General features: G+C 41.6%; 1 protein-coding gene across 1 annotated transcript in view; it reads right to left on the reverse strand.

Annotated features, from left to right (window-relative positions):
- Window positions 1-277: 277 nt before the first annotated feature.
- kctd16b (potassium channel tetramerization domain containing 16b) overlaps window positions 278-22,455 on the reverse strand; it is a 79,112-nt gene continuing 56,934 nt past the window's right edge. The window contains exon 2 of the mRNA XM_031280919.2: window positions 278-1,169. Within this exon, the coding sequence (XP_031136779.1) occupies window positions 706-1,169 (464 nt within the window). The 3' untranslated portion in view covers window positions 278-705. The remainder of the gene's footprint in view (window positions 1,170-22,455) is intronic.

Below are 22,455 nucleotides of genomic sequence, written 5' to 3' on the forward strand. Positions count from 1 at the left end.
TTACGCCACCCTGGCAGTAGAGAGCTCTGGGTGTATTTATAGTGAGAGCACTGTCAGGATTGCATGAATTATTAATTCTGGGTCCTGATGCAGATTTATCTGTGACCTCTAGGCCAACTGGGTGCAAGAACACACACATACACACACACACACACACACACACACACACACACACACACACACACACACACACACACACACACAAATTACCACACATTCACATACTAAATCAATGTGTCTTTGTGGGCCAAAACTGTGGCTCCTGTGATGGTTTTTCCAGAGAAATTTTGACAGATGATAGTGTGTGCAGTCCAGTAAACCCTCGGCAACCCCCATTAATGCTAAATATCCATTAGCAAGCAATCGGTTGGTTGATCGGTTCATAGAGGATGTCTTTCGCCCACTTGGATTAGTCCTCAGGGATACATTATTCATAGCTCTGAAGCATTCAGCAAGGTACAGCACATACTTAAAGTACATACAGTAGGCCTAAACTACATACACACACACATATGCACTACATATGTCAATAAGATTTTTTATGCTTCTTACTAGCTTCTTTGTAGACTTTCATCCATCTGGCATAAAGGTGTGGATTCAAATGAGTTAATTGTTATCTCCCCTTTGTTGCAAAAGTCAAGATCAAAAAACATGTAAACTGATCCTTGGCCTTATGCGTCTGCTACCTCTGTCCTGTTTCCTGGCTCAGAGGCGGTACTTTCTCAGCAGGTCGGCCTGCCACATGTACTTCCTCTCAGGGAACCTCTCCGGGATCTTGATCTTGCGGAAGTCTTGAATGCACTTATCCAGCTCCTCTTCAACTGTCAGCTTCTCTTTCGCTGGCCTTTTCTTGCAGGTGCTGGTATCGCGGGAGCTTGCTGTAAGCGTGCGCAGCAAGTCACTCTTTCGCCGCTGGTCAGACTGCTGAAGCATGGTAATGGGGCCCTTTTTCGCAGGCCTGTCCAGGGTTTGGACATTAGCGTGAGGGTGTGACTGGCGGTTGACCGGTCCACAGATGACTGTTCCCTGGGGAGAGCTGGCTTCTGACTGGCTCTCAGAGCTGGAGGTGGAGAGCTCATTAAAAGAGGTGCCGCTCTCGCCCTCTCCGTCGCCCTTGTGGTTCTTGCAGCAGCAGTCACATGGAGGGGAGGACCAACGTGATGGACCACCTGGAAAGAGAGAGAACCAGAGAGGAAGCTAACATTAGAGTTTATTGCAGAGCTATTTCTTCCACCTTTTCTTTCTTTCTGGGTCGATCATCATGAAGAGAAAAATGAGACGGTGACACAAAGAGCCAAAAATTAGTCAGACAGCAGAAGAAAGGCAAAGTAAGAAGCACTGAAGACAGACAAAGAGAAAAGTCGGCTAATGCCAAATGGCTTTCACCTAGAACAAAGTAACGTGACATCAGAGACACCTGGCTCCATTCCAGTCTAATCATTGAAGTGAGCTGGCTGACTGTGTGACAAGCCTATATTGTTCAGAGAACTACCTTCATAGATTCATGCTGTCACATGAAACAAAGGAGCTAAACCGTTTGCAACCACACAACAGAAGTCCAGATTGTCATGCACATACAGTAAAACACTGAAGGCAATAATATTTGGATTCAATGCAGGAGTGTTCCACTGCAGAACAAATTGAAAAATTCTTAACTTTGCCGTGCAGTTAGATTTTTTTAGCTGCACACAGAATTATTGGTACAACACTATAGCAAACTGGAGTCTGTCAATATAATGATGAATAGAGGTTAAACTGTACAAAGACTGTATGTGCAGCTTAATTTCTTAATTTCATTCTGTCCCGTTCACCAGCCAACGAATTTATCTGTAACTGAATCTGTAACTAAAACCCAGGAACAATACACATTTAATCAATTCAAAGAATTGTTTGATATATATATATATATATAAAGATGTAGAAGAGTTGTCTAAAGATGTCTAGGTTACATATTGTTTTAGTAACATTCAAATTAGTTTCAACAGTGATTAAATGATAATAAATAATATTAAATATAATAAATCATTCAAACACTGTTGAAACAATTAGCTTGGCAATATTTTAAAGAAAAAAACAACCTGTTCTTTGAACCTTCTGGGGTATTTTTCCATCCCCCTCTATAAAATGTTTTGTAAAGTCTGTGTCTTGCTTGCAATTGAAGTGTTACTGGTCAGAGGAGAGTTTCTGTTGAATTACATTTTTCTCAAACTTTTTTTCTGTTTTCACCTGACCTGGAGCTTACAGTGAGCAGGCATTTGTGTCAAAAAAGTTGCAGAGTATCTCTGTGTTGATGAGTTTCAGGCAGCTGCCCAGAAGTTTTGGTCTTGACCAATAATGAGACGAATGCAGTGATCCGCAATCATAGCTGAACGGAATCAATTGTCCAGCCTAACCTCTGTGTGAGTGTACAGTGAAAAGCTGAAAAACTCACAGAAACCAGAGCAGCACTACACCTCTCACTGCAGGAAGAAGCCATTTATTTTTCATGCAAACCTCCTGAATAATTGAAGGGGTATCTGTTGCTGATGGACTCCACTGTGTTTAGTGAGGAAAGAGATCAAAACCCACGAGGCAAACACACACGCATGCAACGTCCCCCTATTCTGATTTCGAGCCCCACCCGTCACCATCAACACTACCCCACACACAAGCGTAAGCTTCCACTTTTGAAGAATTCTCTACTCATCAACTTCAATAGTACCATGGTTTCATTTCATGTGCTGTTGAGCATTGCACTCAAGCGAGATAGTACAACACTATAAATAAGGCTGCTTAAAATAAATGCCACCCCCCACCCTGCTTTTTTTGTACTCTTCAACATATTTGGCTTGTTTATAGAGAGGCAGCAGAACCGAAATCAATTCATCCAACCAACCAACATTTGTTCCTCTGACCAGCGCTCATAAACAGCTACACGTATTGTAACTATATTTATGTGAGTATAAATAGAAGAAATATTTCTTGGACGGCTTTGACACTTACACCAACTGTTATTCTAAACTGCAGGAGGACACACATTCGGTATAAAACTAAATATATATACAGTATATACACACACATACACTGCTGCCTACTGTATGTGAAATAAGCATCACCCATCAAAGGCAGTGACAGAAATGGAACACTACACCCTTTGTCACTCACAGCAGCTCTAGATCTCTTTATGGCATTTGCAGCTTTCACATGCACACATACACTATCATATATTAGTGTGATTTGAAGGTAAACACACAATTAGAAATGTATCAGCCTCAGATAAAAAGATGTTCATGTTATACAGTTGCGGGATAGAGGACGTAACCCCATGATAGATGCAATTAAGTCTCTTCCCAACCTTTGTTTAGGGACACATGAGTTAATTTATGTCACTCTGAGTGAATAGCTAGCCCTGTGATCGATGAGATGCAGACAAGTAATTGGTGTTTTGAAAAATGACCCCAGACTCTGGTGAATTGTTAAGTCTGCCAGTAGCCAATCAGCCTGTCCAAATAAAATTAATGTGATGAGACGGCTAAAGCTGCAGTAACAAACGTCTAAAAGAGCTGTGTGTGTGTGTGTGTGTGTGTGTGTGTGTGTGTGTGTGTGGCCTTGCATCTGTACATTTGACATATGACATTCTGATTAAACTTAATAATTATATCCACCTCCATATAGCTCTTCATACTGGCTTCACAGGTTTTGACAGTAACATGCTGCTTTAATTTACAGGTATTGTGAACAGCTATTAGCCTCGCTAACACTAAAGACTACCAGGGAGGGATCTGATTTATTATTTTGACCAGTTGGATTTCCTGTCAAACCTTTAGCTTCATGACAAATTGTCTTGCGAAAAGTTCTATTGAGAACACCACTTAAATGGACTGCAAAATCCAAGCCCTGATAAGTCAGATTTGTAAAATAAGTCAGTCTTTGTGGTGTCTCACTCTCAGCTACAAAGTGATACTTTAATTACGTTCCCAAAAGATATATCAGTGTGCAGTGTTGATGCTTCGTAGCACATTGAGTCATGTTAGTGGTAAAAAACAACTTCTCCTGTTAATTGAAGTGAAAGAAAATGTGTAAATGTAAAGACCTGCAATTTCTCATTAGTATTTACACTGTAGGGTTATCTTACTAATTGAGGTGAACATTAAACTGTTTATATTTATATATATATATGATATATATATTTATATATATAATTTTCTGTCTGGTTGAACTCATTTCTATCTTTCTTTATTGCGCCTGCCATATATATATTTATTAGAGTTGAGCCGGATACTCGGCTGAAACGAGTATCCGGTACGGATAAAGCACTTTTGCCAAGTACGAGTATTATACGAGTAATACGAGTCAATATCTGTGCTCGGATTGAATAAAAATCTTCATTTGGTAGCTGACTGTGTCTGCGTTCTGTGATAGGCTAGTCGTCACAGCGCCCCTCCCCTACACACATACAGATGTATTGTGTTGCTGTGTCCCGCTCTGCTCAATCACACAGAACAACTCTCTCTGTCTGTCTCTCCCTCAGTCACTCAGGTTCGCGGGTCTTTTCCGTTAACGTTTAGGGTTTTTTCAGCTTCAGGTTTGTTTTTTACTTTGGTTTGTAGTACTTACTTATTAACCAGTAGAGTTCTGGTAAACGTGGGGTTTGTTCAGACGTGGTGCTTGGTAGAATGTGACTCGCTTTGCGTCTCTGCCTGTCGGAGATTTTTTTTCTTTTTTAAACCGTCAGCTGGCTCTAAACAGATCTGAAAAACAGCGTCGGACTATTTGATCCGTAGAACACAGTCCCCCCCCCGCCCCCCTCTCTCTCTTTCTCTCTCTCTCTCTGTCTCTCTGATACTCACTCACACATACTCTCACACACACACACACACACACACACACACACACACACACACACACACACACACACACACACACACACACATACCTGGTGTGGAAATAAAAAAATAAAAAAGAACCAAAAAAAAAAAAAATCACACTGATCATAAAAAAATTAAAAGTTAAAAAAAAAAAGTTATGTTGAGTATGAAAACTTTTGTTCATTACATTTTACTTCATAATTGCAACCGCATGTGTTGTATTCATTGTTCTTGTTCTGTATATAGTTTGTTATCGTGATCAAAACCATTGATCTGAAGCTCAATGCTGATGCTGTCATGTAAATAGTTTTCTAATCAGCAATAAATATAACAATTTCTGATCAACCCATATCAATTGCATGCTTAAAATAACATACCGGTTAAAGCCCCGCCCATTTCAAGACAAACCGACCCACCTCCGGGTTAAATCCCGCCCACTTCCGGGTTAGGCCCCGCCCAGTCCGAGTACAGATACAGATACAGATAATTCATATGGTTAACAGATACAGATACAGATACAGATAATGCTGTACTCGCTCATCCCTAATATTTATAAAATCTCAGGTAATACTATAATAACACCACTAATTAGATTTTTCAATATACAATGCACTATTTTCCACAGTTGGTCCGATTAAGGGTCAAAGCATTTGCCTGACACCCCTTAGTCCAATTTTGCCTAACCGTAGATTAATGATGCATTTTGGCAGCTTCGAAATTTACACTGATGGAGGTGCCATAATTAAAGGTCAAGGTTTCAGATTTTAAAGGCTATAGCTGCCACACAAACTGTTTGATTTTAATTATACTGGGGAGGAATGATGCATCTGGTTACTAAGTGGCCCAAAGGATGCCTGCATCCATCACTCAAGGTGAGCATTTCGAATTGAAACATCTTCTTCTTCTTCTTCTTCTTCTTCTTCTTTTTCTTCTTCTTCTGCAATTGAGGTAATGTAAACTGCAGCAACTGTGATCACTTTCCTTCCCTACCTGGGTAATCCACTTACTGGGACAAGATCTTTGTAGATCTTATGAAAAAGCATACATAATTATAGAAAAGGACCAATTTCCTGTCATTGTCATAGACACAATGTTTTAGCTCTTTAAATGGCAGGAATTTGACATTTTCTCTCTATGACAGGTAGGTAACGCTACTGAATGATCCACTCACTCAAAGGTGCATTGTTCATACCAATCAGGAGATATCTTGGGAGGAGCGCGTCCCAACATCCTGTCAATCACGCCCACGTGCTTGTCAGCATTTTTGGAAAGATGTAGAATAAATCACCGGAGGTGCAGAGGAGGCATAGCTACTGTAGCAAGACTGTGTCTGAATTTGAACTGAAAATGAATGCTATATTTTGTGCCTTCTGTAAGCTAATCATTTAGTAAATGATAAGAATATAACTTAAGTACAGTCACAGGAAAGGAAAACACAAAACCTCACTCTCACTCCTGTTTGCATTATTTCTTAAGGTTTTTTCTTAATTAAGAACTTTTTTATGCCTCCCTCCTTAACAACTTTTTTCAACCATTAAATGGCCCAGCTGCCTCTTGCTAATATAACCTCATTAATAATATATTGGTTTATTTATCAAATTAATTAAATTACCAACAAGCCAGAAAACCTGCTGATAAACTAAAGTAACAAGAATAGTGCAGGCAAAGTCGTGTGATGACATCAAACAACCTCGAATCTATTCAAACTAGACTGTACACTACACTGTCCAATAAATCTACTGCATTGTTAAATGCAAAAACTGCAGTCCAAAGGAAGAGAAGTGGGCTTGTGGAAGGCCGACAGCTCCAACCTGGATCCTCAGGCTAAAATTGGGAAAGTGCGTGCATCGGAGAGCTTTCCTTGTCTTTGGCAAGGCACTTAATCCCCAAACTGCTCCAGGGACCAACACAAAATACTTTGGTTTTACTGAGCTGCTCCTAGGTGAGATTGTGTTTAACTTTGAAGCAGGGAGGAAGGGCGTTTTTGCTCAGCAACTCTATGGTACCTTGGAAAAACAAAAAAAGGGCAATCCGACGTGTGAGGATGTGCTGGATGTCAGGCTTTATCCCATGTACATCCTGTGAGCCAGACTAGCATGTGTGTGTAAATATGGTATAGTATAATGTATGTGGCAACCTGTGCTCTCATGTGAGCGTAAGGTCAGACTTTCCTTCAGGTTTGTTTGTGTGAGTGCACATGGGAATGCATATGTGTACATGCACATACATTGTAACTTGTGAAAGATGATGCACCCTAAGCTGATGTAGGTCACTTTCCATACTTCCCGACAGCCTCCTTTTCTCCACATACATCATACATGTTGTAGTGCGGCATGTATGTGTGTGAAGTATGCACCAGCAGCGGATGTGTGCACGCCTGTGGTCATCCCTCAGTGTGTAAGTGACATTGGCCTTGGAACTATTATCTTTATGCCATTGGGCAGAGAAAGGGAGGCTGATGTCAGGTGGAATTCCCATTCTTGTCTTCAGAGGTGACAGACTGTCAGCCGTGCCTTTGGCCAGCATCACTCAGCGCACACACCCGCACTTTGTGTGTGTGTGTGTGTGTGTGTGTGTGTGTGTGTTGTGTTGCGTTGCAGCAGTTGATTCATGTGATCTTATGTTGTTTCTCCTCGAGGTAGGTGGACAGGAGTTCTGACTGAAGTCTAATGACTGTCACATGCTATTACACACACACACACACACACACACACACACACACACACACACACACACAATGCTTCCTGACATGTGCTCCAGGCTCTGATGTATTGATCTCAGCAGGGACCTTCACAACTTGTGTTAGCTCTGGCCAGTAAAAAGACCTAGTTGACTTACACTGCACGGAGAGTTGAATAGAACAAACACACTTACACGCACACACACTGCACACTTAATATACTTGCAGAATTTTACAACAGGTGCTTTATCACTTCAATCATCATCGGACTCTCCAACTACCAGGCAGAGTATACATTTTGTATCCTTTGCTAGGATTGGCAGAATTGAGCCCCTACCACTGACCTATTTTTAACCATATAATGCTAAACATAACCATTTCACTTGTCAACATCAGTACACACTCTTGAGGTAAACACTTACTGAGGACATTAGCAAGCGTCTTTAATTCTAGTATCGTCCTCTATCCCCATTTTACCTTTTAACACCACTGAAGTTTGTAAAATCAAAGACAGCAGAGATTCAAAAAGCACATGAAATTACTTTCAAATGTCTTTAAACAACTCATGCAGCATGACGCAACTATTTTGTTCCCAAAAATTGCAAGCAGACTCAGATATTTCCCTCATAGTGTTGGGTTATTTTGGGAAAAAGAAATGATGTTTTCTTATGGGAAAGGCTACAACTGCTGGAGTGTTTGGTGGTCATACAAACATGAAAGGACTTTTGACTGACACTTCGAATAAGTATTAACACATCCACAACAATCATTTTGGGATAATGAGTTCCCATCTCTTTCCTTCTACTCTATTTTGATTATTTTTACTTTCTTAACTTCTATATTTTTTCTGCACTTTTTTACCTTTCTCTCTTGCTCTCCCCATGTATCTATCTCTCCCTTACCCTTTCTCTCATGCCTGTATCGATGGCTTGGCACATCACTGGAAGTGTATGGACGATTGCCCTCTGATTGATTTTTGTCATACAGCCGCTCAGCACTGGGAGGATGTTCACCGGAGATAAATGATGTTAGCACAACAAAAGCAAATAAACTTCTACTATCCATCACTCTCTCTCCGTCAGTTTTTTTCTGTGTCCAACCTCAACTCTGCCGTCTGCTTCTCTCTGCCACTGTGTCTCACTCCCCACGCCTTCTCTTCCTGCCTTGTTGTCTCTTCCTCAGTCTCTCTCATCTTCTTCTGTCCTCGCTCAGATTGAGGTTTCGCCTTTGTCCAATGTTCTTTCTCTCTAACTTTGCTTCATTTTGGCAAATCCTAGTAGAATGTTCTGTGTGTCAGACTCCTGCACTGCACCTTAAGCTTATTCTTGAATATGTACTGAACAGAATGGCGACACGGTGTGTTGGAGCGCTCTGTTTTGTTTTGTTTTGTGTTTTAATTCTGTTTCTTGCGATGGTACCCGGATCTCATTCACAAGTGAAGAGCTCGTGAACTTCAGGGCAACAACACCATCAGACTTATTTCCCACTTTTCTTCTCCCTTCACTGGAAATTTTGGACATTCTGGTCAAAGGTGCGCTCACCTTTGCTCACGCAGAGAAACGCCGAGGAGAGGGAAACGGGCCGGTGCGCTGGTGCGTCTCCGCCAGCGAGGATCACGCACACCGTTACCTGGAATATTCCTCTCTAAAGTGCGCTCTCTGCCCAACAAAGTGGAGGAATTACAACTGCTGTTGAGGGGAAACAGGGACTTTTCTTCATCTGCTGTTTTGTGCTTCACGGAGACGTGGCTCTGTGGATTAATACCGGACTCTGCGCTGTTGCTGGCAGGCTTCCAGCTTTTCAGAGCGGACAGAGACACGGCTCTCTCCGGCAAAACTAAAGGTGGAGGAATCTGTTTCTACATCAACAGCGGTTGGTGCAACGACGTGACAGTGATCCAGCAGTATTGTTCTCCTGACCTGGAGTATTTCACCATAAACTGTAAGCCTTTTTATTCACCCCGTGAGTTCCATTCATTCATTCTGGTCGGTGTTTACATCTCACCGCAGGCCAACGTGCAGGACGCGCAGCGCATGCTTGCCGACCAGATACTGTGTGTGGAGCGGACCAACCCGGACTCCCTAGTTATTGTCCTTGGTGACTTTAATAAAGGGAACCTCACTCATGAACTCCCTAAATATAGTCAACATATTAAATGCCCGACCAGAGAGGAGAACATTCTGGATTACTGTTACACCACAGTCAGGGATGCTTATCACGCCGTCCCCCGTGCTGCACTGGGGCACTCTGACCACGTCATGGTCCACCTGATCCCCGCCTACAGGCAGAAACTAAAGCTCTGCAAACCTGTAGCGAGGACATCAAGGAAGTGGACCAGTGTAGCTGTGGAGGATCTCCAGTCGTGTTTGGATTGTACTGACTGGGATGTGTTCAGGACTGCTACCCACAGTCTGGATGAGTACACAGAGGCTGTGACGTCATACATCAGCTTCTGTGAGGACTGCTGTGTTCCATCAAGCACCAGGGTGAGTTACAACAATGACAAACCCTGGTTCACAGCCAAACTCAGAAGGTTAAGGCTGGCTAAGGAAGAGGCGTTCAGGAGTGGGGACAAAGACAGATTTAAAGAGTCAAAGTACAAATTTAGCAAGGCAGTGAAGGAGGCTAAACATCGGTACTCTGAGAAGCTCCAACGCCAGTTCTCAGCTAATGACTCTGCGACTGTCTGGAAAGGACTTAGGCAGATCACCAACTTCAAGCCTAAAACCCCCCACTCCTTCAATGACCGACACCTAGCCAATGACCTGAACGAGTTCTACTGTCAATTTGAAAGACAAAAGGACAGTCCTGACACCATCCCCCACGACACCTCCCTACAGCTACAGCCACTGTGCATCACCTCCACCTCGCCCACCTCAGCAGGGTCCTGGGCCCCCCCCCACCAATGCCCTCCTTAAAGGTCCCCTCCACCTCCACCCCCCCTCCCACCTCAGTGACGACTCTCTCCATTCACGAGAGGGACGTCAACAGACTGTTCAGGAGACAGAATCCCAGGAAAGCTGCTGGACCGGATGCTGTCTCCCCATCCAGCTTGAAGCACTGCGCTGACCAGCTGTCTCCAGTGTTCACAGACATTTTTAACACCTCACTGGAGACATGTCACGTGCCAGCCTGCTTCAAGACCTCAACCATAATCCCTGTCCCCAAGAAGCCAAGGACCACAGGACTTAATGACTTCAGACCCGTCGCCCTGACCTCTGTGGTTATGAAGTCCTTTGAGCGCCTTGTGTTTTCACACCTCAAAGACCTCACCGACCCCCTCCTGGACCCCCTGCAGTTTGCCTACAGAGCCAATAGGTCTGTAGACGATGCAGTCAACCTGGCCCTCCACTACATCCTCCGGCACCTGGACTCCGCAGGAACCTACGCCAGGATCCTGTTTGTGGACTTCAGCTCTGCCTTCAATACCATCATCCTGGCTCTGCTTCAGCAGAAACTCTCCCAGCTTGGTGTGCCTGACTCCACCTGCAGGTGGATCACTGACTTCCTGTCTGACAGGAAGCAGCATGTGAAGCTGGGGAAACACGTCTCCGACTCACAGACCATCAGCACCGGATCCCCCCAGGGCTGCGTTCTTTCTCCTCTGCTCTTCTCCCTGTACACCAACAGCTGCACCTCCAGTCACCAGTCCGTCAAGCTTCTGAAGTTTGCGGACGACACCTCCCTCATCGGACTCATCTCTGATGGAGACGAGTCCGCCTACAGGTGGGAGGCTGACCACCTGGTGACCTGGTGCAAGCAAAACAATCTAGAGCTCAACGCTCTAAAGACAGTGGAGATGGTTGTGGACTTCAGAAAGAACCCAGCCTCACCTGCCCCCATCACCCTCTGTGGCTCCACAATTGACACTGTGGAGTCTTTCCGCTTCCTGGGAACTACCATCTCCCAGGACCTCAAGTGGGAGCTGAACATCAGCTCCCTCGTCAAGAAAGCACAACAGAGGATGTACTTCCTGCGGCAGCTGAAGAAATTCAACCTGCCAAAGACAATGATGGTGCACTTTTACACAGCCATCATTGAGTCCATCCTCACATCCTCCATCACCATCTGGTACGCTGCTGCCACTGCCAAGGACAAGGGCAGGCTGCAGCGTGTCATTCGGTCAGCTGAGAAGGTGATTGGCTGCAATCTGCCGCCGCTCCAGGACCTATACGCCACCAGGACTCTGAAGCGTGCTGGAAAGATTGTGGCACAAGCTCTTTGAGCCACTCCCCTCTGGCAGGAGGATGAGGTCCATTAGGACCAAAACCTCACGCCACATAAACAGTTTTTTCCCCTCCGCCACTAGCCTTCTAAACAAGGCTCGGAATCCATCCTGACTCTCTCCACACCCCACCTCTGGCTCCTCATGCCACTGTACCTACTCTGCTGTAGCGTCCCTTTTCACTACTGTTTAACTTATTTTACTATTTATTTAAATTTATTTTATCTTTAATACGTACTGTGTGTATATGTTTATACTTATATTGTTTATATCTTTTTATCCTTCTTATATTTGTATGTGTGACATGCTCCAACAACACCATGACAAATTCCTCGTATGTGCAACGTACTTGGCAATAAAGCCCTTTCTGATTCTGATTCTTTCTGATTCATATTGTTTATATTTTTTTGGAAATAATGCAAATTAGCTTGGCGATCCAACAATATGGCCAGAAAGCTCTAAATGAAAACGAAAACAAACCATTAAGTCCTTTCAGCATTTGTTTTGACAATGGTTGTCATCTAATTTAGGCTACATAATGTGGAAACTATAAGCACTCAGACACTTGTAACATACCATCAATGCCTAGTTTGTGATTAAGTGTTCCAATTAACTTTTTTTCATATATCCACATCTCCTCAACCTGCCTCTCCTCATCTACTTGTATTCAATCATTGTTTCACACTGTCCTCCAGTGGATTTATGAAATTTAAACCTAAGTCAGCATGTGGCTGTAAAATACCAAATGATCATTTATTTCCCTAACTGCCCTAACATTACCTTTAATCAGGCACTGGATCGACTAGAGAACCAAAATGTTAGCCTTAATGTCTGTGGCTACCTGTCAGCTAGCCCACATGTCTGTGTTTGAGCGTACATTTGTCAGGTTCACCTCCTGCTTTTATTCTGTGTTTTGTTTGTTTATTTGCACTTCCTGTTTTATTTTGAAATAATTACCTACTCTCATTTCAGGTCTCTTGCCTTCCTCCCTTTCTCTGCTTTCCCGCCTGTGATTACCGTCCCCGCCCCTAATGTGTTTCACCTGTTTGTTTTCAGCTTCCCCAGTCTCCATGCTTAAATACTCACCATTCCCACTTACCTGTGCCAGATTGTAGTTGTACGTAAGTCACTCTCTCCGGTGTTATTCCTAGTGTTTGTTTTACCAGTGTTTATCCGACTATTGCTTTGTTCCTGACTACGATTTTTGCCTGCCACTTTTTGTACTTTCGCCCTCATTGTTCTTTGAACAATAAATTCTTACCTGTGATTCCCTGTCTGAGTCGTGCATTTGAGTCACATCATAATCACCTTTACACAGCTATTCTATCAATACGCAACAGATATGTAAATTATTGACCAAGTTTGCCCAAGTTTTAAGACTGCAGTTCTGCGACTCCCTTGGCCTGAGTGCTTCATATAAATAATGCTGTTGGTCCATGTTTTTTCTCTTTTGAGAGACACTGTCCACTGGATGGGAATGAGTCACACCAGTCCATGAGGTATTTGTCAAAGGGTGCCATAGCAACATAATACCACAAGGATAAGCCCCAAGTCTTTCTGTATAAACCTCATTCTGCAAAAGCCTTAAATCATACATACAGTTTCTACTGTATTTTACAATCAGAAGGCTAGTGGCTTTGATCAATTACCATACTACATTGAATACTAACTGAATAATTAAAGGACTCAACCCTGCTATGCTATTACTACAATCCCAAGGAAAATTGAGATTATATGAGTGAGTGTTCAGTCTACCAGACCAAAAACAATGTGAAAGACACAATGAACTAGTCTGTTCCTCCCTTGAGCATCAGACCGATGTGTAGCACCATAAGAATCAATCAGAAAAGAGGGAAAATGAGACGCTGGCTGTACCCTGTGATTTTCTGGGCATACAAGTCTATTTTCTGCTTCATAGCTGATATCACTGCTATGAAATGGATTTTATTTTAGTTCAAAAGCTCAGACAAATGCTCTTTTGGTCCACAAATCAGTCTTCTTTGATTGTTAGCAGAGCAGCTCACAGCGCTAAGGCACAACCTGATGTCATCACAGGTCAAATGTAATAAAAATGCGATAATGTGTTTATCCCTTAAGGAGATTATATTTCCAAATGCCCTCTTCCGGGGCAAAGAGAAAAAGAACGGCAACTAAAGTTGGCAGTAATTCAGCCAGTCTTGCCCAAGGACACTTCAGAATGACAGATGCTGGTCAAATCAGGAGTCTGAACCTGCAGGAGCCTGCTTTACATCTCAGCTGTCTGTCTTTTACCTGTGGGAAGAAGCACGGTCGGTCAGATATTGATTGAACTGGCCCTGGAAATGAGTTCTGGACAAAGATGTCAGCTGCCAAATGAAAATTCAGCATATTCAGAATGCAAGAGGCGCGTGTTCGGCAGATTGTTGGTTCGAGCTATATTTGCAAGGTTGGCATAATAAATAACAAGAATGAAGCATTTCTTATCACTCTTCCCTTCCCTCTCTCTTCTACTCCCTGTCTTTCTCTTGATGCAGCATAATTAGTCCCTCACAAGGCAGCGTGAAATGATGTGTTTGACTGTTCAGATTCTTAAACCAGCCACTTCTTTCATGCTAATGTGTTCTCACCCCTGTATTTAAGGCCCATATGCCTTGGTGACTGTGCTTCTGCACACACACTTGTGTTTTTTTTGTGTGGCTGCTGAGTGAAAATGCCCCTCTTCCCTACAAGCAGGTGTTACATTTTGCTTCTGGGAGTGACACTATGTGGTGACAGGAGTTTCCATTTCTAGCAGCAAATTTATTTTCCTCTTCCTGTCCTTCATTCTTTGTGCCTATTGATTTCCTCCACTTTTCCACCCCGAGGGTCTTTACTGTAAATCTTAGTGCGTCTATGACAAAGCCACAGCAATCTAAAACAGTACGTCAAAAAATGTATGTAACACATGCCGATGCATGTACAGTATAATTCACCATATGTTACAGAAGAAAACTGGCAGGCTATTTAATCAGAGTACAAGAGGCACGTTAGCGCAAGTTCCCACTCGCTGCCTGGCTTTTATTCTCATTTCAAGTTGAATTCAGTAGTTGATGTCTATTGAATGTAGTAGTATTGGGGAGGTGAACAGAACGATGCAAAGAAAAAATAGTTACAGAGAGAGATGGCAATTTTCTAAAGTATGTTTTGCAGTTCAAGATAGTTTGAACATGAAGGAAAATTACCCATTTATGACTGACATAGACCAGCAGTGCCCTAATTGTAATGGGGACCTGCGTAGGGACTGTGATGAAGTGATATTTTCCTATTGAAGACCAATCCTACTGATTACTAATCAAGCCTCCTCTCCAAAGTTCAAAAAGTTTCCATTTTAGAGCCTTTGTTGGCATTCATTAATAGTACTTGCAAATTATTACTTTCAACCCATTATATCCAGACTGCTCTCTTAAACATTCATGATGCAAATGAATGATCCTTCTCGGAAAAAAACACCAACTCTGGTCTGTCTCTCGCAGCTCACACTGATCAGCGGCCATCACACTGTTACTGTTTGTATTTACAGCTTTCTTTTAATTAGACTGCTTATATTTAATAAATGTTAGACCTGAAACAACGTAAAAAACGGTAGAATTTCTTCCATAAGTGTAGAGATGAATCAATAGCTTTCTCCTTTTTTAAGATCACACAGAGTGATGTCACAGCCTGTAAGACTTGTTATTACTGCATGACAATACATAGATATTGCATGTACCAGCCTTATGTAAAATATGTATTGATTGTCACATTGTTAGTCAGCTTTTTTGCTATGTCGGGGTCTGTAAAATTGTCTCCAGGTCTATTCACAGCCATCCATCGACCCACAGATATGTCAATCAATACATCTACTATTTTTCTATTACTTCTTTACCTTTGACCCATCCATTCATTAATCAACCATCTATTCTTGGAACAGCAAACATCAATGTTACTTAAAACATGTGTAAGAAATACAAGTAAAAGACAGATATCAACACAGCATTGATGCAAAGGGCAAAAGTGGCCCTTGGAGTTTAAAAATGCTGGTAAAATAAAAAATGAGTTTACGTGGCCAGTTCCTGGCCAGTTCCTTGGTACTGATTTCAGACATTCATCTAAGAATGTCTCCAGTGTGCAAACATGGGTGATTAATGGGAGCCTATGACCATGTGGTTCTTTACAGTGAGACAAATAGAGTGGTTTTTAATCTGAAAGCAACCAAGCGAGCAGCCTGAAGCAGCAGAAACTGTTGGCACCAGGCAGCCAGCAGTAGAAGGAAATACAGACCACACATATAGTAGAGTGCTGCGTTATCAATAAATAAAACAACTGAACTCTATGGTAGAGGGGTGGAAAGTGTACAGAGAGGAACATTTTGTAACTTCTGAAAGGATTTTAGAACACTTTAGATACGTATTGGTATCATTTGAAATAGAACATTATTTCATTGCTTGGAAAAACCAAATATCAAACTGAAGCCCCCTAAAAAAGTTGATTTCTGTTGTTGGGTGTTGTATTAAAAATTAAATGACAAAACAATGAAGTTTAAGAGCTTACACAATGTGGACATTTATACAATAGGTGAAGACGTGTACACACAACAGTTACGTTTGCGATAATAAAAGTGCACACTGCCAGAGCATTTGTGTCAGGAGCAATTTACACAGTCCGGGGAGGAATTATCTATGATGTCAGCATCAACAAACAGACTGTAATCGGCAAACAATCACACAAGCATTATCACTTCCCAGCAGAGTATTCACCAGCCACTATCTCTGTCCCTCTGTCACACAGTCACTCATTATCCATCTGTTACACACACATACAAGGTTGGGAAGGGTACTTTCAAAATGTAACTTTTGCAGATGTTACAGATACAAATGTTTCTTCTTGACTGTAGTAATCCAGACACTGTGCTGACTGCGATGGCTTTAGTTATATCTGCATAACTCTTGAATCGGAGATTAAATGGCCGTTCATTTCATTTTAATATCACCATTACCATCATTTGCAAGAATGATCATCCATTTTTCATCTTTTATATGATTACTTTATTAATTTCTTTTTCATCATTATTAACATCGAGCTTTATTGTCTCATTTTCTCCTCTTTTTCTTTCCCCTTAGGTCACTATCAATCTCATTTTTGTTCAGTTTCTATCCACTTGTTTCATTCATTCTCAGTCAATCTCCACCCTTTGTCTCTCCAATCTCATCTGACCCCTCTTACCCCTGTCTGCCAACAAGGAGTGCCTACGCAGACTTTTCTCTCTCTGTCTTTTTTTCTCTGTCTCAGTCTCACTTTTTAGGTTTTTTTCTCAACATCTGTCATAGGCACTCACTCTAATTCTGTCCTTTGTAGCTCTATCTTCGGTTGGAACTTATGACAGCACTTTTGCTGTGATGCTGGATTCAGCAGTAAGCTATGTGACGGCCTTTTTATAGGTGTCTATAATAATGAGTGTCAGCCTTGACCTGCCCCTTAGATCCATGAACCAGTATCCAATATAGTCTGTAAATGATGTCAAGAAGAAGAAGACTTCATCTACATACAGTACTATCCTCAACGTATAAACAGATCATGCCTTCTCTTATGCTCAGTGGCCCATGCATCAGTTATGCCTACTTAGTAGCACATTTGACCTTTTTTGCCTGCAGGTTCATCCAGAATTTCTTTGAGGCTTGGATTCAACAGTGTGCAGGAAATGTTCAACAAAAATCATGGCTTCCCCTTCTCACGTTTCTCATTCTTTAGACGTTTTCAGCTACAAGACTGCCACTGATTGCTGGCGTTTTTGTTTATTGTCATTCTCAGGAGGCGAAAGATACTGTGGTGCATGAGAATCCCAGGAGGCAGGCTGTTTCTGAACGGTAATGATAATACCATGTTCCGTTAATTAAGTCACACATCTTGTCCGTTGTAATGTGAAACTGTAATGTGTAAGTGCAACTTTCAACGCTGTCTGCATTAGTGAATGCATGACTGAGCTGTATGTAACTACAAGGAGGTGGAAATTAAGTGGTCTCTTGGTGTATTAACTTATGCTGAAATGTCTTTTTCCCCCTACAACATATACCTTATGTGATCAGTTACATACATTAAAAGTGTGGATTTACTTATTGAAATAATGGATAATGATAAAGGATCATGGTTTGTTGATGTTTAGATCCATCAAAGCAATCTAACTGGTCGAACATGTGTTTTGACTTGTAAGAATGATGAAAATCTTATTTATCTCTCTGAAGACATTTTTCTGTGTTACCAATGGCATCTTTGTCACATTTGTGTACATCAGGGAAAGCCACGTGTATGAATATGACAATTGTATTATTGCTCTACTGCCTTTCATGAACAGCGCCATATGACCACTTGAATTTAACAATTCATGGGACTGGCACTGATTTTCCCTGAGGAGTCTGCAGCCAGACATCTCAAGTGCCTGGGCAGCAAGTGCATTGATTTTGTGGCCGACATGTGCATAACTGAGGCGACCGTGAGAAGTAGTGGACTGTCAGGAACAATCCAGGCAGACATCTGAAATGTTACAGCTATAGAAAATTACAGTTTTGAAAAAGACTTTTACCGCACCTCTGAATCACATAATAAGTAGTTTAAAACAAACATGAGCAGTTCTGGATTCAGACAGAATCAATGCGGATGTCCATGATGGATTGTTGAACTGATGAAAGGACTGACTCAAAAGTAGAGGAATCAAAAGATTAAGAAAGGCATTTGCTGGCTCTGAAAGGTAAACAGACTGAAAGGCGTCTGATCAATACAACCTTATCGTGGTGTTAAATCCTCTCACGTCCTGGCAGGACTCTCTGTACTTGGCCTCTTTATCTCTGATTCCATCATGCTCTCTTTTTTTACTCAATCTGTTTCACTCTTTTTTTTTAACAATGGGCCACATGCTCCAGAATTGTTTTTCTTTATTATGAGGCTGAGAGAGGAAACACATTTGATGAGCTCTGGAGAGATTTGGTCTGAAGCCAGCAAAGATAATGTTCAATTTAAGCATTTGGGCAGGGTTTTACCACAACACCATCGTCTGGTGATGTGAATCTCTCTCTTTAATGCTTTCTCTCTGCGCAGGTGGTTGTGAGAGTGCATGCTTAGGAGAGTTTAACATCTCATCCCCATGAATTCTGCAAAAACAAAACACTACGTGAACCTGAGAACTGTATTTCCTCTTTACACTCCACTCCAAGCATCTACTCTATGTTAAGTGCCTCAGTCTGGAGCATCATCTGTAAAAGGCTCATCACAGTTGTCCCATTTTACCTGGAGTATTCCCAGCAGGGAGGGTTTAAAGAAAACAGCACAGGACAGGATGTGCAATAAAAAAGCATGGTTGGTGAACCAAAAGGAATAGGATATTCCCTGAGGAGAAGTCACATTATTTAACTTAACCTACTGTAAATCTCTACATGTTGGTGCTCTCTCTTTCTCTCTCTACAGTACATTTTGCATCCTCGTTCTCCTTCATTTTCTCATTTATTTTGCAGATTTGCATTTCTGCTTCCCTGCCAGTAATACATTGTGTTGCCCATTTGTAGGCATTTTGTTAAAAATAGAGGCATCATTTTTCTCTCTGTGTGGTCGCTTTGTTTTAAGTTTAACCACTGATTCTCCTCAAATGCGCTGCTCACGATTAAATGACCGACAAACAGGAGAGAAATTAGGGCAAAATGAAAACGAAACAGCCTGGGCAAATAAAATTCACATCATGCAAGTGGCTCTAAGCAATTTGTATGTGAGTGTTAGCTTGGCTCTTTAGGAAGTTTCTCAGTTTGTGCAAATTGTTAACAAATGGGTGTTCAACATTTTTTCAAACATCATCATATAGGCCAGATCTGATGGTGATAATGTCATTAACGACAAAGACAAAGCTGGACTGCTGGTTACCAACCATGGTAACCAGGGAGGGAACAGCTTTGAAATAGAGTTTGAGTTTTGGAGAACCACAAGCTCCGGACAGCTTCCCAGGGGCCTCATTAGGGACTATGCATGATGGGTAGATGGAGGAAGTGGGGCACAGCGACCAAACATTCAGACACAACACAAAATCACACATTCTCACACACGAGTGCACATGCATACACAGACGTATGCTGTTTCTCTCTCTCTTGCCCACACACATTAATACATGCAGACACATAGCAGGGGGCGAGTGAGAGCCTTAGAGCATGACAGAGTGCAAAAGTAATTGGCAGTAAAGTGTTGTGTCAGGACTGATGTGTACACCAAGTGCCATGCAAAAGTTAAGACGGATGAAAAATTTGATTGTGTCACATGAAATTTCTTTACAGCAAAAGCCAAAGGGCTAATTGAAAGCCTAGTTTTGTAAGATATGTTGTTATTTTGTAAGTTTTGTTAATTTTGTGTGTGTGTGTGTGTGTGTGTGTGTGTGTGTGTGTGTGTGTGTGTGTGTGTGTGTGTGTGCGCGTCTGTGTTGGGTCATTAGCTACAACAGCTTTGGCTCATTGTGACTTTTAGAGCGTCTCCAGAGTTGATCTCACTCATTAAGCCACTCGTCTTTTCACGCAGCTGGTGAGCATGAGTGTGTACATCTTAGTGTGTGTGTGTGTGTGTGTGTGTGTGTGTGTGTGTGTGTGTGTGTGTGTGTGTGTGTGTGTGTGTGTGTGTGTGTGTGCGCATATACTGGGAGCAGGCTGTGTTCCGACACCCTACATTTAGCTTTTGTACAGCTCAGTGACGGAGCTCCATATGGTGTCTCTCAGTTTCTACCTCACTCACCCGTCACGATGTGTGATTTATGTTTTTTTAATATGCTGGTCTACATACATACATACACATACAGACAGGGCACTCTGTAATGATGCAGTAAAAAAACTAAATTTCTTATTTATTTATTTTTTATTTTCTCATATACTGTAGAAAAAAAGGAAACATATTTCTAATAAATGACAGAGTTTTTTTGGCTCAGCAAGATGAAGCATGTGTGTTCAGTAGCTACCGTTTGCTCACTATGTCAAAGATTAAATCCAACCCACATAATCATCTGCTCTCCCTCACACATAATCCCTGTCACTTTTCACTTGTACTGTAGATATGCTCCCTTAAAGACAGATTCTGTGGAAATGTCACATATAATTCTATTTAATACGCAGTAAATGGAAACACCATGGTTGAAATATGTTAAACTCTCTTTTACAGAAAACAGTTTTACTCATTGTATAGTATTTTGTTTAGGGATCGTATCATCAAAAATTGATTTGTTTCAACATACATACATGACACACATAAACATATAAATAGCTCATTGTCAGTAAATCAGCAATGCTTCTCAATATGTAATTAGAAAAAAAAAAATGTATATGTTTTTATTTTATTTCATATTGAAACAGGTTTCAATAACATTAACCACTAGATTAAGACCACTAACTGCCCAGCCACTAAAACAGTTATTTCTCCACCATGTCAATTAAAAATACATGTAATAGTACAATGTAAGCTGTTGCTGTTTTGTAAGTTAATCGCTAAAGATGGGGAGTTTTACATTGTTTATTTTCAGTCTGTTAATTGATTTATTTAGCTATACTGTATGTGCAGACTGACTGCAGAGAATATTTTACGTAAGCATCTGTGACTGATAAAAAAGCAGCTCAGAGGTATTTTATGCCTCAAAGCTACTCATATAGCTTCCAGTCATCCGATCCGATCTGCAGTGTAAAAAAGACACACACATACTGTGTATGCAAATGCATGCTAATGTATATATACGACTAGTTATTTCTGGCATATGATTCAGTCGCAGGCTTGTTTCCCACAGGTAAACTCCTGTTCAATAATATACAGACGTTGTCCTGTAATGAGCCCAGATGGCACAGTAGGAGGGTCTGTATTCCTCTCCTCCCCACCAGGGGTAAACACATTTACAGTACATCATACTACCCCTGGCAGCAGCAACATACTCTTAGGGAGGCAAGGCAAAAACAGCTTTTCTGCTGTTACCAAGAGGAAATTTAGACATATTATTTGTAAGCTGCTTGATGCCATGTGACATTGGCTAAAATAAGGGCTTTTTTTCACGGAAGACATTTTGACATGTCACAGTAGGAAAAGCACAGGTGTAAATAATAACATTAGCAATGGCTGAATTCTATTCAGCTGCATCAGTTTCTGCATCCTGCATTGTGCATATTGGCTCACTCCATCCATACAAAAACCTGTGTGGAAACAATGGAGAAAAGAAAGTCAAGATATCTCAACAAAAAACTGTTTATGCTTATCTGAAGTGAAAAAGTTGGTGTATCAACAGTAGGCAAAAATTGAAGTAGACAAAAACATCAGATCTGTGTGGAACGATAAAGAGACTGTAACTTTCCTCAAATTAATACATAAAACAAACAAATGAATGCCATATTTTCATAATGGTTTGTATGGCACCTTTTTTAAATACGTTATCTCATTGTGCCCTCTTCCTCTGCAGTGGTTTAATGGCACCTGACTGGAGAATTAGCGCCACCAGCTTTTTATCTCAATGCTCCAAAATCCTAGTATTAATCTCTCTTAACTTTTTTTCTGTGTGACCAGTTAGATATTGTGATATTATTGAAAGAAAAACTACCCCAACAGCCATTTAAATGTGTGTCTATAAGATGATGTAGATGTGTAAGAGAGAAAGTTAAAGCTCGTAGCGTGAATGTTGATTGCAGGAGGCAGGTGTTGGTTGCAGTGTTTGAATG

The sequence above is a fragment of the Sander lucioperca genome, chromosome 13 (genome assembly GCF_008315115.2).
Source record: "Sander lucioperca isolate FBNREF2018 chromosome 13, SLUC_FBN_1.2, whole genome shotgun sequence".
Lineage (NCBI taxonomy): Eukaryota > Metazoa > Chordata > Actinopteri > Perciformes > Percidae > Sander > Sander lucioperca.